Source organism: Monodelphis domestica, chromosome 4 (assembly GCF_027887165.1).
Source record: "Monodelphis domestica isolate mMonDom1 chromosome 4, mMonDom1.pri, whole genome shotgun sequence".
Taxonomy (NCBI): Eukaryota; Metazoa; Chordata; class Mammalia; order Didelphimorphia; family Didelphidae; genus Monodelphis; species Monodelphis domestica.
The window spans coordinates 427,761,741-427,777,753 of NC_077230.1; the positions used below are offsets into that span (position 1 = coordinate 427,761,741).

The following is a 16,013-nucleotide window of genomic DNA, read 5'->3' on the forward strand; positions in this document are numbered from 1 at the left end:
TCCTCCCTTGCTATTGTGTAGATCTAAAAGGGCACCATGTATTCATTGGAAAAATATGATTTGGGTATCTTGGCATAACGACACAAGGTGTATTGGAAAGAAACTGGATTCTTATAAATTTCATGATAGTTTTATAGGAGGATACAGCTTGCCTTTGTGGGTGATGCCCCCAGAGCTAATTGGTTACGTTCTGCTAATTTCATACAGATTTTGATTGATTATAGAAAGACAGACCTGGCATTGGATAAAGTAAATATGTATCACTATGTTAATGTTTCTAATAATGGAAAAGTCCAAAAACCAGTAAATACAAGTGTTACATTAGACATTCAGACTTGCCTAACAGGGGGATATGCTTTTATACCTACAGTAAATAATCATCCTGAAGCTGAACATTACTGAAATAACAAGCAAAAGAGTTAGATATTTGAATATTGGAATATAACTTGTAGCAACTGTAGGGTCAGTTACTGTGTAGGATCACAGGTGGATGGGCCTGTCTTAATCATTAAGTGACCACGCATGGCCCATTTTGCCACTGAACATAAAGATTCATGGTATGGTAGCCCAGGGGATCAAATTCTTTATGTAATACAACAAAAAATAAGACCACAACATAAACGATGTATTACTTGTATTGCATTAGGCATAGTAGCATTAGTTTCTTTTTGAGTAATTAGACCTTTGTCAGAGCTTTATGTTATGAAGATTGTTTCCTAATTTGTTGCTTCTCTTCTAATTTTAGTTACATTGGTTTTGTTTGTACAAAATCTTTTTAATTTGATTTAGTCAAAAGTATTTGTTTTACATTTTGTGACTATTTATAAGTCTTGCTTGGTTTTAAAATCTTTCCCTTCTCAAAGATTTGACATGTATACCATTCTGTGTTCACCTAATTTACTAATAGTTTCCTTCTTTATATTCAAGTCATTCACCCATTCTGAATTTCTCTTGGTGTAGGGTGTGATTTGTTGATCCAAACCTAATCTTACCCACACTGTCTTCTAATTTCCCCAGCAGTTTTTATCAAATAGTGGATTTTTGTCCCAAATACAGGGGTCTTTGGGTTTGTCATAGACTGTCTTGCTGAGGTCATTTACCCCAAGTCTATTCCACTGATACTCCTTTCTGTCTCTTAGCCAGTACCAAATTGTTTTGATGAACACTGCTTTGTAATATAGTTTGAGATCGGGGACGGCAAGGCCACTTTCCTATGTATTTTTTTTTTCATTTTTTCCCTGGATATCCTTGATCCTTTGTTCTTCCAAATGAACTTTGTTATGGTTTTCTCTAATTCGGTAAAAAAAAGTTTTTTGGAAGTTCCATGGGTATGGCACTAAATAGATAGATAAGTTTGGATAGGATGATCATTTTTATTATGTTAGCCCATCCAACCTATGAGTAATCAATGTTTTTCCAATTGTTTAGATCTAGTTTTAATGGTGTGGAGAGTATTTCGTAGTTGTGTTCATATAGTTCCCGTGTTTGTCTCGGGAGATAGATTCCTAAGTATTTTATATTGTCTAGAGTGATTTTAAATGAAATTGCTCTTTCTAATTCTTGCTGTTGAGATGTGTTGAAAAGATATAGAAATGCTGATGACTTATGTGGGTTTATTTTGTATCCTGAAACTTTGGTAAAGTTGTTGATTATTTCCACTAGCTTTTTAGTTGATTCTCTAGGATACTTTAAATAGACCGTCATATCATTTGCAAAGAGTGACAGCTTGGTATCCTCATTGCCAATTTTAATACCTTCAATTTCTTTTTCTTCTCTAATTGCTACTGCTAGTGTTTCTAGTACAATATTAAATAATAAAGGTGATAATGGGCATCCTTGTTTGACTCCTGATCTTATTGGGAAGGCTTCGAGTTTATCCCCATTACAGATGACGTTTGCTGAAGGTTTTAGATATATACAGTTTATTATTTTTATGAAAGGCCCTTCTATTCCTATACTTTCTGGTGTTTTCAATAGGAATGGGTGCTGAATTTTATCAAAGGCTTTTTTTTCTGCATCTTTTGAGATAATCATGTGATTTTGTTGGTTTGCTTGTTAATATGATCAATTATGTAGATGGTTTTCCTAATATTGAACCATCCTTGCATTCCTGGTATGAATTCTACCTGTAGTAGCTAACCCTTGTGATGACTTGCTGGAGTCTTTTTGCTAGTATCCTATTTAATATTTTTGCATCTATATTCATTAGGGAGATTGGCCTATAATTTTCTTTCTCTATTTTTAACCTGCCTGGCTTTGGGATCAGTACCATGTTTGTGGTGTAAAAAGAACTTGGTAGAAAGAACTTGGTAGATAAAGAAACTGAGGCCTCAAAAGGAGGAGTCATTTACTACACAGAGAGTAGACAGAAAAGAAAGGATTCTATCCAAGTTTTATGATTCTGAGCTCAGGGCTCTTTCTACCACAATGCACTGTGCCATGGGACCGGGGGGGGGGGGAGAGAGTCACTTTTGTCTATTTCTGTCATGCCAGGGAAAGAGAGAGCCCCGCACAAAGTTGGGGGCCCAATCCAGATACTCACCATAGATTATAATATTCTTGGTTGCAGTACGCGTCAAACCAGTGAATGAGTTAGATGCAGTACAGGTATAAGTGCCAGCATCACTCAGGGATGCAATAATAGAAAATGTGGCTGAGTTGCTGACTGGTTGTCCATTGTGTAACCAAGAGAATTGTGCTGCAGGGTTAGAATCAGCAACACAGCTCAAGGTAATATTTGCCCCAGGAGGGTACTCATTGGGGGAATGTACAATTGTGGCGATATCTGGGCCATCTGGAAGAAAGAGAAGGATTCCATATTGAGATTATGGCAGAAATAAGGGGGCATCTCCTAGTCTATAACCCATCACCAAGAACCACTGTGTCTCCCTGATCCTCCTTTGAGCTGGGAAATTCACAACTCATCTTCTACTTTTCCAGTGTGGATCTGAACTTGGAAGATCTTAGGGCTTTCTCCAGTTCAGCACCCTGGATGGCCACCCTCCACCAGAACACATGACAAGGCCAATTTGGGCTCCCTAAAGATGAAAGGGGTTGGGAGCCTCAGAGCCTAGCTCTTTAGCTCTCTGAGGAGGGATGGAATTAGCCTGGCCTCTAGGAACACACCACCAAGCTATAAGCAGGCACCATATAGGAAGAACAAATTTACTCACAGGCAACATCCAGTGTGAATGGATCACTCCTATTGCGATAAAATGGGTTCTCGATTTCACACACATAGGGCCCTTTGTTAACGCTTCTTGTGAGACTGCTGAGAGTGAGTGTCCTCCTATCTGGCGACAGCTGTATCCTGAGACCAGCTGGGGCAACTCCGTTTATGAACCACTTGTAAGCGTGAATTTGACCTGTAGCATTGCAGGTCAATGAGAAGTCTTTGGTCTCCACTGCAGTATTGTTGGAGGTGAGAATGGTAGGTTTGGACAGTGGCGCTGTGCAGAGAATAGACAGAAAATGACTGTGTTGGTTCTTTTTCTTACCTTATAACCAAATAAGTGGTTTGGAAGTGGCCTGTTTAAGACCTTGGCAAGGCAGGAGGCCAGAGACCAAAAACCTGTGATTTCAATGGCAAGGACACCCCTTTATCTGGTGCAGATCACAACTCCTCCAGGCCTTAGGAAAAGTTCAGCTTCAGTTTCTGTGGCTGACAAAGACATTCACATGGAGCCCAAGCCCCGGGTGCTCAGTCTTTCTGGGCTGAGGCAAGTAGGACTGGGGATGACAGACCCCAGACAGAAAAATCTGGGGAGATTTAATTGCATCTATCCAGGAATTCACTGAAGCACTATCACTATTAGAACAACTTGAAGAAGAACCTGAAAAGATTCAAGTTGTAACTTCTATGTGTGACATACCCACAGATATACCACAAGGGGTGTTTGCAAAATATCAAAATGATATGAGTTAGATTAAATCTATTACTCCTGTTAGGATTGAGGTCAGGGAAGGATTACCATCTAAGATACCACAATACAAATTGAGTAGAGAAGCGAGAGAAGAGGTAACACCTATCATAAATAGTTTGCTTGAGGGACTTCCGGTTAAGATGGCGGCTTAGAGAAAGCTGAAGTTCAGATCTCCAGAAAACCCTTCCCGACCGATCTCAAACTAGAAGCTCCTAAGGCGCTGAAATTCAAAACGATCAACAGCACAGACCCTGGGAACCCTCCTCCTGGACCTGGACCCGGTTCAAAAGGTACGGCTCCCCTTAAAAGCCAGAACCCGAGATCCCTCGGACCTCAGGGGTAGGAGCGCAGAGTCCAAGGCTCCCGGAAGCGGCAGCCGCGCCGGGCTCAGAGAGCAGGGTCTGAGGAACAACAACCCTCAGGGTCTTCTACCCAAGTCCCAGTCCAGGTGAAAGTTACTGCCTGGGGCCTCCGCTGCAAAGAGCTGGTCGGTCCGGGTGAAAGTTACTGCCTGGGGCCTCCGCTGCAAAGAGCTGGTCGGTCCGGGTGAAAGTTACTGCCTGGGGCCTCCGCTGCAGAGAGCTGGTCAAAACAACAGCAACCCTCAGGGCGGGCAAGACAGCCTCACGGGGCTGGATCCTGCTATCCATGTCTCAGTGAAAGTCCTTGCCCGGAGCTTGGGAAAGCTGCAGCCCATCCCCCCGCAGGCCGACGAAACAGCCTCACGGCCAGCGATTCCTCATGGTCCGACCCTTCCATTCCAGTTCCAGTGAGGCATATTCAGTTTAACCCAGGGAAAGCTCATAGAACTATCTGCCCAGGACTAAAGCGTCTGAACACCAGACAGAGACAAGAAAAACTAATCCTCCACATTCAGAAATGGCAAACTCCACAGAACCACAGAAGCCCCAAAATACCAAGAAAAATAAGAAGAAAGGGGCGACTTTGGACACATTCTATGGAGCCAAAATACAAAATACAGAGCAGACAGAAGATAATATAAAAGAAAATGCTCCAAAACCTTCCAAAGGAAATGGAAACTCTCCACAAACCTATGAAGAATTTGAATCAGAAATGACCAAAAAGATGGAAGCCTTCTGGGAGGAAAAGTTCGAAATAATGCAAAAGAAATTCACGCATCTACAAAACCAGTTTGACCAAACTGTAAAAGAAAACCACGCTTTAAAGGCCAGAATCAGGCAGCTGGAAGACAACGATCGTGTAAAAGAGCAAGAATCAATAAAGCAAAGCCAAAATACCAAGAAATTAGAAGAGAACATAAAATATCTCACCGACAAGGTGATAGATTTGGAAAATAGGGGGAGAAGGGATAATTTAAGAATAATTGGACTCCCAGAAAAGCCAGAAATAAACACCAAACTGGACATGGTGATACAAGATATAATCAAAGAAAATTGCCCAGAGATTCTAGAACAAGGGGGCAATACAGCCACTGACAGAGCTCACAGAACACCTTCTACACTAAACCCCCAAAAGACAACTCCCAGGAATGTAATTGCCAAATTCCAAAGCTATCAAACAAAAGAAAAAATCCTACAGGAAGCCAGAAAAAGACAATTTAGATATAAAGGAATGCCAATCAGGGTCACCCAAGACCTTGCAAGTTCTACTCTGAATGATCGTAAGGCATGGAACATGATCTTCAGAAAGGCAAGAGAGCTGGGTCTCCAACCAAGAATCAGCTACCCAGCAAAACTGACTATATACTTCCAAGGGAAAGTATGGGCATTCAACAAAATAGAAGACTTCCAACTTTTTGCAAAGAAAAGACCAGAGCTCTGTGGAAAGTTTGATACCGAAAATCAAAGAGCAAGGAATACCTGAAAAGGTAAATATTAAGGAAAGGGGAAAATGTTATCTTCTTCTTTTACTCAAACTCTCTTCTATAAGGACTACATTTATATCAACCTATGTATACTAATATATGGGGAAAATGTAATGTATAAATAGGGGGTAAAGAAAGACCAAATAGAATAATGGTTCTCACACAAAGATTCACAGGGGAAGGGGAGGGGAAGAAAACTCCTATAAGAAGGAGAGGAAAAGAGGGGGGGGGGGTTACTTAAACCTCAATCTCAGGGAAATCAACTCTGAGAGGGAAAAACATCCAGATCCATTGGGATCTTGAATTCTATCTTACCCAACAAGGGTAAGGAAAAGGGAAAACCAAGGGGGGGAGGGGGAGAGGGAGAACAAAAAGGGAGGGAAAGAGAGGGGGGAGGGGGAGGGAACAAAAAGGGAGGGACTAAAAAGGGAAACATCAAGGGAGGGGACAAGGGGGACTGATTCAAAGTAAATCACTGGACTAAAAGGTAGAGCCGAAGAAGAAAAGGTTAGAATTAGGTAAGGCAATCAAAATGCCAGGGAGTCCACAAATGACAATCATAACTTTGAACGTGAATGGGATGAACTCACCCATAAAACGTAGACGAATAGCAGAATGGATTAGAATCCAAAACCCTACCATATGTTGTCTTCAAGAAACACACATGAGGCGGGTTGACACCCACAAGGTCAGAATTAAAGGATGGAGTAAGACCTTCTGGGCCTCAACTGATAGAAAGAAGGCAGGAGTGGTAATCATGATATCTGATAAAGCCAATGCAAAAATAGACCTGATCAAAAGGGATAGGGAAGGTAATTATATTTTGTTAAAAGGGACTCTAGACAATGAGGAAATATCATTAATCAACATGTATGCACCAAATAATATAGCACCCAAATTTCTAATGGAGAAACTAGGAGAATTGAAGGAAGAAATAGACAATAAAACCATACTAGTGGGAGACTTAAACCAACCATTATCAAATTTAGATAAATCAAATCAAAAAATAAATAAGAAAGAGGTAAAAGAAGTGAATGAAATCTTAGAAAAATTAGAATTAATAGACATATGGAGAAAAATAAATAGGGATAAAAAGGAATACACCTTCTTCTCAGCACCACATGGCACATTCACAAAAATTGACCATACATTAGGTCACAGAAACATAGCACACAAATGCAAAAAAGCAGAAATAATGAATGCAGCCTTCTCAGATCACAAGGCAATAAAAATAATGATTAGTAATGGTACATGGAAAACCAATTCTAAAACCAATTGGAAATTAAACAATATGATACTCCAAAACCGTTTAGCTAAAGAAGAAATCATAGAAACAATTAATAATTTCATCAAGGAAAATGACAATGGCGAAACATCCTTTCAAACCTTTTGGGATGCAGCCAAAGCAGTAATCAGAGGCAAATTCATATCCCTGAAAGCTCATATTAACAAACAAGGGAGAGCAGAGATCAATCAATTGGAAATGTAATTGAAAAAACTCGAAAGTGATCAAATTAAACCCCCCCAGCAGAAAACCAAATTAGAAATCCTAAAAATTAAGGGAGAAATTAATAAAATCGAAAGTGATAGAACTATTGATTTAATAAATAAGACAAGAAGCTGGTACTTTGAAAAAACAAACAAAATAGACAAAGTACTGGTCAATCTAATTAAAAAAAGGAAGGAAGAAAAGCAAATTCACAGCATTAAAGATGAAAAGGGGGACAGCACCTCCAATGAGGAGGAAATTAAGGCAATCATTAGAAATTACTTTGCCCAATTATATGGCAATAAATACACCAATTTAGGAGAAATGGATGAATATATACAAAAATACAAACTGCCTAGACTAACAGAAGAGGAAATAGAATTCTTAAATAATCCCATATCAGAAATTGAAATCCATCAAGCCATCAAAGAACTTCCTAAGAAAAAATCCCCAGGGCCTGATGGATTCACCTGTGAATTCTATCAAACATTCAGAGAACAGTTAACCCCAATACTATACAAACTATTTGACATAATAAGCAAAGAGGGAGTTCTACCAAACTCCTTTTACGACACAAACATGGTACTGATTCCAAAACCAGGCAGGTCAAAAACAGAGAAAGAAAACTATAGACCAATCTCCCTAATGAATATAGATGCAAAAATTTTAAATAGGATACTAGCAAAAAGACTCCAGCAAGTGATCAGAAGGATCATTCACCATGATCAAGTAGGATTCATACCAGGGATGCAGGGTTGGTTCAACATTAGGAAAACCATCCACATAATTGACCACATCAACAAGCAAACTAGCAAGAACCACATGATTATCTCAATAGATGCAGAAAAAGCCTTTGATAAAATACAACACCCATTCCTATTAAAAACACTAGAAAGTATAGGAATAGAAGGGTCATTCCTAAAAATAATAAACAGTATATATCTAAAACCAACAGCTAATATCATCTGCAATGGGGATAAACTAGATGCATTCCCAATAAGATCAGGAGTGAAACAAGGATGCCCATTATCACCTCTACTATTTGACATTGTACTAGAAACACTAGCAGTAGCAATTAGAGAAGATAAAGAAATTGAAGGCATCAGAATAGGCAAGGAGGAGACCAAGTTATCACTCTTTGCGGATGACATGATGGTCTACTTAAAGAATCCTAGAGATTCAACCAAAAAGCTAATTGAAATAATCAACAACTTTAGCAAAGTTGCAGGATACAAAATAAACCCACATAAATCATCAGCTTTTCTATATATCTCCAACACAGCTCAGCAGCAAGAACTAGAAAGAGAAATCCCATTCAAAATCACCTTAGACAAAATAAAATACCTAGGAATCTATCTCCCAAGACAAACACAGGAACTATATGAACACAACTACAAAACACTCGCCACACAACTAAAACTAGACTTGAACAATTGGAAAAACATTAACTGCTCATGGATAGGACGAGCCAATATAATAAAAATGACCATCCTACCCAAACTTATTTATCTATTTAGTGCCATACCCATTGAACTACCAAAATACTTCTTCACTGATTTAGAAAAAACCATAACAAAGTTCATTTGGAAGAACAAAAGATCAATGATATCCAGGGAAATCATGAAAAAAAACACATATGATGGGGGCCTTGCAGTCCCTGACCTAAAACTATATTACAAAGCAGCAGTCATCAAAACAATTTGGTACTGGCTAAGAAACAGAAAGGAAGATCAGTGGAATAGACTGGGGGAAAACGACCTCAGCAAGACAGTATACGATAAACCCAAAGATCCCAGCTTTTGGGACAAAAATCCACTATTCGATAAAAACTGCTGGGAAAATTGGAAGACAGTGTGGGAGAGACTAGGAATAGATCAACACCTCACACCCTACACCAAGATAAATTCAAAATGGGTGAGTGACTTAAACATAAAGAAGGAAACCATAAGTAAATTGGGTAAACACAGAATAGTATACATGTCAGACCTTTGGGAGGGGAAAGGCTTTAAAACCAAGCAAGATATAGAAAGAATCACAAAATGTAAAATAAATAATTTTGACTACATCAAACTAAAAACCTTTTGTACAAACAAAACCAATATAACTAAAATCAGAAGGGAAACAACAAATTGGGAAAAAATCTTCATAGAAACCTCTGACAAAGGTTTAATTACTCATATTTATAATGAGCTAAATCAATTGTACAAAAAATCAAGCCATTCTCCAATTGATAAATGGGCAAGGGAAATGGATAGGCAGTTCTCAGATAAAGAAATCAAAACTATTAACAAGCACATGAAGAAGTGTTCTACATCTCTTATAATCAGAGAGATGCAAATCAAAACAACTCTGAGGTATCACCTCACACCTAGCAGATTGGCTAACATAACAGCAAAGGAAAGTAATGAATGCTGGAGGGGATGTGGCAAAGTAGGGACATTAATTCATTGCTGGTGGAGTTGTGAACTGATCCAACCATTCTGGAGGGCAATTTGGAACTATGCCCAAAGGGCGACAAAAGAATATCTACCCTTTGACCCAGCCATAGCACTGCTGGGTCTGTACCCCAAAGAGGTAATGGACACAAAGACTTGTACAAAAATATTCATAGCTGCGCTCTTTGTGGTGGCCCAAAACTGGAAAACGAGGGGATGCCCATCAATTGGGGAATGGCTGAACAAACTGTGGTATATGTTGGTGATGGAATACTATTGTGCTCAAAGGAATAATAAAGTGGAGAAGTTCCATGGAGACTGGAACAACCTCCAGGAAGTGATGCAGAGCGAGAGGAGCAGAACCAGGAGAACATTGTACACAGAGACTAATACACTGTGGTATCATCGAACGTAATGGACTTCTCCATTAGTGGCGGTGTAATGTCCCTGAACAACTTTCAGGGATCCAGGAGAAAAAAAAACACCATTCATAAGCAAAGGATAAACTATGGGAGTGGAAACACCGAGAAAAAGCAACTGCCTGAATACAGAGGTTGAGGGGACATGACAGAGGATAGACTTTAAATGAACACTCTAATGCAAATACTATCAACAAAGCAATGGGTTCAAATCAAGAAAACATCTAATGCCCAGTGGACTTACGCGTCGGCTATGGGGGGTGGGGGGGAGGAAAAGAAAATGATCTATGTCTTTAACGAATAATGCTTGGAAATGATCAAATAAAATATATTTAAAAAAAAAATAGTTTGCTTGAGCAAGGTATATTGAGACCTATGGTATCTGAATACATTTACCCAATATTAGCTATTAAAAAGAATAAGCTAAATGAAGATGGAACTCCTGCCTGGAGATTTGTGATGGATTTAAGGGCTGTGAATAATTTTATATGAAAAAAAAACACACTATAACACCATCTCCAGACAATATCACAACTCAAATACCTGCAGAGTCTAGGTGGTACACAGTGTTGGACCTGAGCAACACTTGCTTCACTATACTATTGCACCTTGATTCTCAAAATATTTTTGCTTTCCAATGGAGACAAACCCAGCTGTGCTATGCAAGATTAGTGCAAGGATGTTGCGAGTCTGCTTCAATATTTTGTCAACTGTTGCAGAGAGATCTAGCTAACATAACTTTCAAACATAGCAGATTGATACACTATGTGGATGATTTGTTGCTAGCATCTCCTGACCCTAAAACATGTTTGGAAGATTCAAAGAAATTATTGAGAGAACCTTATAAGAGGGGACATAAAGTTTCTAAAAAGAAGATTCAATGGGTCCTACCAACAGTTGAATATTTAGGATTAGTCCTGGAGGGGGACACCAGGAAAATATCTAATAAAAGGAGGGCAGACATACAGAAGCTAGGCACCCCTAGAACTAAGAAAGAACTTAAGAGCTTTTCTGGCGGTTGCTGGTTTCTCAAGGCAGTACATAGTAGGATATTCTCATATTTCCAAGTGCTTGATTGATATGACAAAGAAAGATATTAAAGAACCATTGCAATTAAATAAAGAACATTTACATGCTTTGTCACAGTTGAGAGGAGCTATTTTATCTGTTCCAATTTTGGGAATACTTGATTATATGAAAGAATTCCACTTGTATGTCCATGAAGCAAAAGGTGTTGCTTCTGGAATATTAGCACAGTATTTTGGGTTAAATCTGAGGGCTATTGCATTTTACAGTCCTATCCTTGACCCGGTTGCACAAGGAATGGTTCATTGCCTCAGGAGCTTAGTAGCTACAGCTCTAATGGTCAAGAAGTCATATGATATAGTACTAGGATGTAAATTGCATGTGTATTCCGCACATCAAATTGAAAAACTGTTATGGTCGCAGAATATGCATTCATTCACCGATGCAAGAATATCCCAGTAGGAAGTCATTTTGTTAGGCAATTATAACATCACAATTCATAGATATGCACCATCGAACCCAGAAACTCTGATCCCTGATTTGCCAATGGATGGAGAAGTATTGCATGATTGGGATCAGATAGTGGAACTCATGCATAGGCCAAATGAATGCCTTAAAGATACACCTCTTATGGATCCAGAAATAGAGTTATACATGGATGAATCCTCTTATGTTCGTGATGGGAGAAAATTCACAGGGGCAGCAGTTGTTGACAATGACAAAACTCTTTGGCATGCATCACTGCCAAGCCATGTTGGCGCTTAGGGAGGATCATGGCCCTAGAATTAGCTAGAGGGAAAAGAGCTAATATTTTTCTGGATTCACAATATGCTTTCTCCACGGTGCATTGGTCATCGTACATATGGTAAAACAGAGGGCATAAAACTTCAGCTGGGAAACCAATTGCATATCGCAATCTGATAGATCATATCATAAGTGCTGTAGACTTTCCTAAAGAGGTGGCCATAATCCATTTTAAGGCACACACTCATGGGAAGGACAGAATACCCCTAGGGAATGACTGAGCAGGCACAACATCAAAGTACGCTGCTAGGTTCGATCCTCACCATGTGCTGAATTTCTCTGATCAAAAGGCAGGATCTCACTGAAGCCTAGGATGGAGAATAGATGCAGTCATGGAAAGAGCAGCTAGGTACTAAACTAATCAAGGGTGTCTGGATTGCTCAAGGGGGTAAACCTATTCTCCCTAAAAAGTTATATCAACATCTATGCACTGTAAGTCATGCAGAAGGACATTATGGAGTGCAAGGGATTCTGGATACCATAAAGAGATATTGGACAGCACCAGGAATTACAAAAAATACCATTAGAACTTGTCAGGCATGTGAAACATGCAAGAGATATAATCAAGGACATTTTAAGAGTGCTGCATTGGGAAGCAGACCACTCAGCTATATGCTTTTTCAGTGTATTCAAATTGATTATATCAACATGCCTAGAGACAAGGGATACAAATATGCATTGGTGATTATGGATAAATTGACTAGATGGGTTGAGGCATGTCCATCCAAGAAAAGTGACACTGCTACGGTAGTGAGATTTCTATTAAAGGAGATTATACCTAGACATGGCATTCCTGATACCATAGATTCGGACAAGGGGTCTCACTTTACTTCCCAGATTCTAAAAGTAATCTACAAGAATTTAGGGATTAAGTACAATTACCATTCAGTATATCGACCCCAAGGTTCCAGGCAGGTCAAGCGTATGAACAAAGAACTGAAAACATAAATAGGCAAACTCTGTTCAGAAACACATTTAAAATGGACAGATGTTTTGCCTCTTGATTTGTTCAATATTAGAACCAGGCTTAGGACTGACCTGCATTATATCACCTTTTGAAATGCTACATGGTCAGCCACTTTGGCATGGTAGGACAGTAAGACCACCTTACTTGTCCATCTTAAGAGGGGAATGTGTTCTTCATGAATACTTAAAACAGATACAACGTAGGATTGAAGAACTAAGGAAACTGGGTTTGCTTGGGCAAAGAATACCACTAGATTTTTCATTGCATGAGATAAAACCAGGTGATAAGGTATATGTCAAGAACCTTAATAGAGAATCTCCTACAGAATCAAGATGGATCAGACCAACTAAGGTCATAATGACAATCCCAACATCTATAAAGGTTGATCAAAGAGATCCATAGTTCCATACTTCACATGTGAAATTGCATCACACCCATAATGTTGATTAGCTCTGGGAATATAATCAATAAGCAATGACCGTCCCTACTGACAACACATGAAAGGACATGACTACTTGCCACCAGAATACAGACAAGAGAGTCCTACATATGTTAACATGATTAAGTGATAGCACCCCTGGAGCAAATGCAGCCAGTGTTGCAGCCAAAAGAATAGCATTAGAAGCCTTAGAAAAAGCCTCGATATATTTCTATACAAAGTCTCTGCCAAGAACTAAGTACAGTAAACATTCAATAAATCTTCTAGTGAAAAGTGAAACAACAAGAATTAGCAAACTTGAAATCACTATTTTTAACAAAATCCTGAGAACCTATGCATAATGGTCACACCCATCTGTGAAAAAACATATGTAGACCTTACTTGCTTTTCACGAAGATATACATATGCAAAGCTTACCTCCATGCATGAAGAGAATACATGTAAATCTTACCTGCAGACATAAAGATTGATAAATTCTGACAAACATTCATGAAGATTTCAACTTACTTCCATGCAAATATACTTTTCACTCTTATTTGCACACACATAAAAATGTCACATGCATACATGTTTGTGGTTTGTTCGTGTGTTCTGGGTTCCTGATTGATTATTCCAGTGCATCCTGATTTGAAGACCACATCTTCAATCAAGACTGGAAGATGGCAACTGGCATGCAGACCAGACAGAGGACCAGAGACTAAGAAAGATTTTATGCAAACATCGTTAAAGGACATGGTAGGACTTTGGAACTTTGGAATTTTGGAACTTTTGATCATGAGGGTATTTAAGAATGCATAATACATGTTACCTCACATATATGCACATATATGCACACATCCTACATAGAATACACTTTAGTAAGATATCTCATAGAATGGGTAAGTACATAACATGCATAGTGGCATAACAAAAGACACATTGATACAAATTTCTGTGGAAAATTCAAAGATTTCTTTTCTGCATGAGTTTGCACAGAAATATAGTATGATGTACATATGTCAATGTGTATGGATCCTATGTACACATGTAAATTACTATTGACTAATGAGCTAACTTTATTTGAGTAATTTATTAATATTCTAACTACTAACATTAGTGACAGCCTAGTGAATTTGTTTAAGTCTTAGGAAAGTAGACATAGAAGTTCTGAAGTATAGAATTTACATTGCATTATGATTGTAGGTTAGCATTTGTTAATGATAGTAAACTTTTCGTAGTGACTGTATAGACATTAGGAATTAGGACATTTGCATATTCTTAATGTTAGTGAAATTGTTGGATTGATTTGACAAATGTTACAGGAGTTGTTATGTGAAACTATATTCATGTAAATCCCTTACCTAAACCATTTTCCTATACGATTCTTAGCTTAACATCTATGTAGATAGAATAGTTAAATTAGGATTTTTTTATCTGGGGGTGGCTAAGGGAATACTTAAGATAGCACAGGGTGAAGAATAGATAGATAGAATTAATAAGTGTAAGTATCATTGAAAAATGCAAGTTGATTTTTTTGGAGAATAAAAGGGGGGATTGTGGAAGAGGCATGAAGAAAGAGAGGATTTGCAGGACAAGCCAAGCATGCAGATCAAACTGGGGACATGATCTGCAAAATCAAGGTGAAGATTCCAAAAGGAATGTTCCCAGGAGGAGGCAGTTGGGAGCCTGGACAGAGGAGAGAAACTGGGACTTTGGGGTTCTCTCTGGGAGTGACTGACCAAGAGAGAAATCTCTTCTCTGGATTCCTGATCAGGAGAGCCTGGCTTTTCCTGACTTAGGCAGAGAGAAAGACCTTTGTGGTTTTTTGAAAGAGTCTGGACTTGAATTACTCAAGCAGAGATTATCTGACTGGAGAAGGAAGATTTAACAGTTATCTTCCATCTCTCTGGCTATAGCCAGAGTGTCACAATTGTGACTAGACTGACATTTCCTAAACCCTTCTTAATTCTCCTTGTAGGTTAGGAACAAACTTCATCCCTCTCACCTCAATCCACATTCTGTTTGTTACCAATAAACCCTTTACCTGAGAAAAGAAGAGTAAAGAATATTTCTCTGAAATCGCATAGTTCCCCTGGGTTACTTAGAAGGTGGCTGACTAAGACCAGGGGAGTGGAAAGGGTAGCAGGAGGGCTTCAGGTGGAAGACTGGGAGGTGAAGGGTGGAGAGTAGAAAATAGTTTGATTTATTAGCCTTTAGTGATCTTTAGGCAGCTCCAGAGTAATCCCCTCTAGCAGTATTTATCTCTCTAGCCTTATCTCTCATCTATCTCCATTATAACTAGGCAACCTCAGGTGTCCCCTAGTAGCAGCTCTCTAGTCACAAGCCAGAATATCCAGTTACCACAAACAGAAATATTTACACAGATTATCTCTTATATTACAAAATGGACTGGTGGGGAGGGAAGCAGTATAAGGGATGGAGAGGGTTGGGAGGTAGTTTTAAAAGACTTCAAAAAATAAGGTGGGAAATAAGAAGGGATGGGGTAGAAAGGGTAGTGAAATAAGGGTGGAAACTAGGAGGGCTGATTAAAAGTAGATTATAGAAGGAAATAGTGAACGAAGAAAATGCAGAACTACAAGTAGAAAGCAAAATGTTGGGAAATACATATCTGGTAATCATAACTCTGAATGTGAATGGAATGAACAAATCCATAAAACACAAGCAA

The 16,013-nt window shown here is 38.9% G+C and overlaps 1 protein-coding gene across 1 annotated transcript; it reads right to left on the reverse strand.

The window, feature by feature from the left end:
- Window positions 1-364: 364 nt before the first annotated feature.
- LOC130459015 (carcinoembryonic antigen-related cell adhesion molecule 1-like) lies at window positions 365-11,913 on the reverse strand. Its single transcript, XM_056826228.1, has 5 exons — window positions 11,834-11,913; window positions 3,175-3,484; window positions 3,127-3,133; window positions 2,512-2,794; window positions 365-398 (listed from the first exon to the last, which is right to left on the reverse strand). The coding sequence occupies exons 1-5, from the start codon at window positions 11,911-11,913 to the stop codon at window positions 365-367; spliced, it is 714 nt and encodes a 237-aa protein (XP_056682206.1).
- Between the last annotated feature and the right edge of the window lie 4,100 nt (window positions 11,914-16,013).

Excerpts from the sequence above, each read along its gene's own strand:
- LOC130459015 (XM_056826228.1), bottom strand. The coding sequence starts at position 11,913 with ATGATCCTCCCTAAGCGCCAACATGGCTTGGCAGTGATGCATGCCAAA. Across the intron at positions 3,485-11,833 it reads TGTCAACAACTGCTGCCCCT|CCAACACAGTCATTTTCTGT; the intron begins GTGAATTTTCTC and ends TAAGAAAAAGAA. Across the intron at positions 399-2,511 it reads GATTGGGCCCCCAACTTTGT|TAATGTTCAGCTTCAGGATG; the intron begins GCGGGGCTCTCT and ends TTGTTATTTCAG.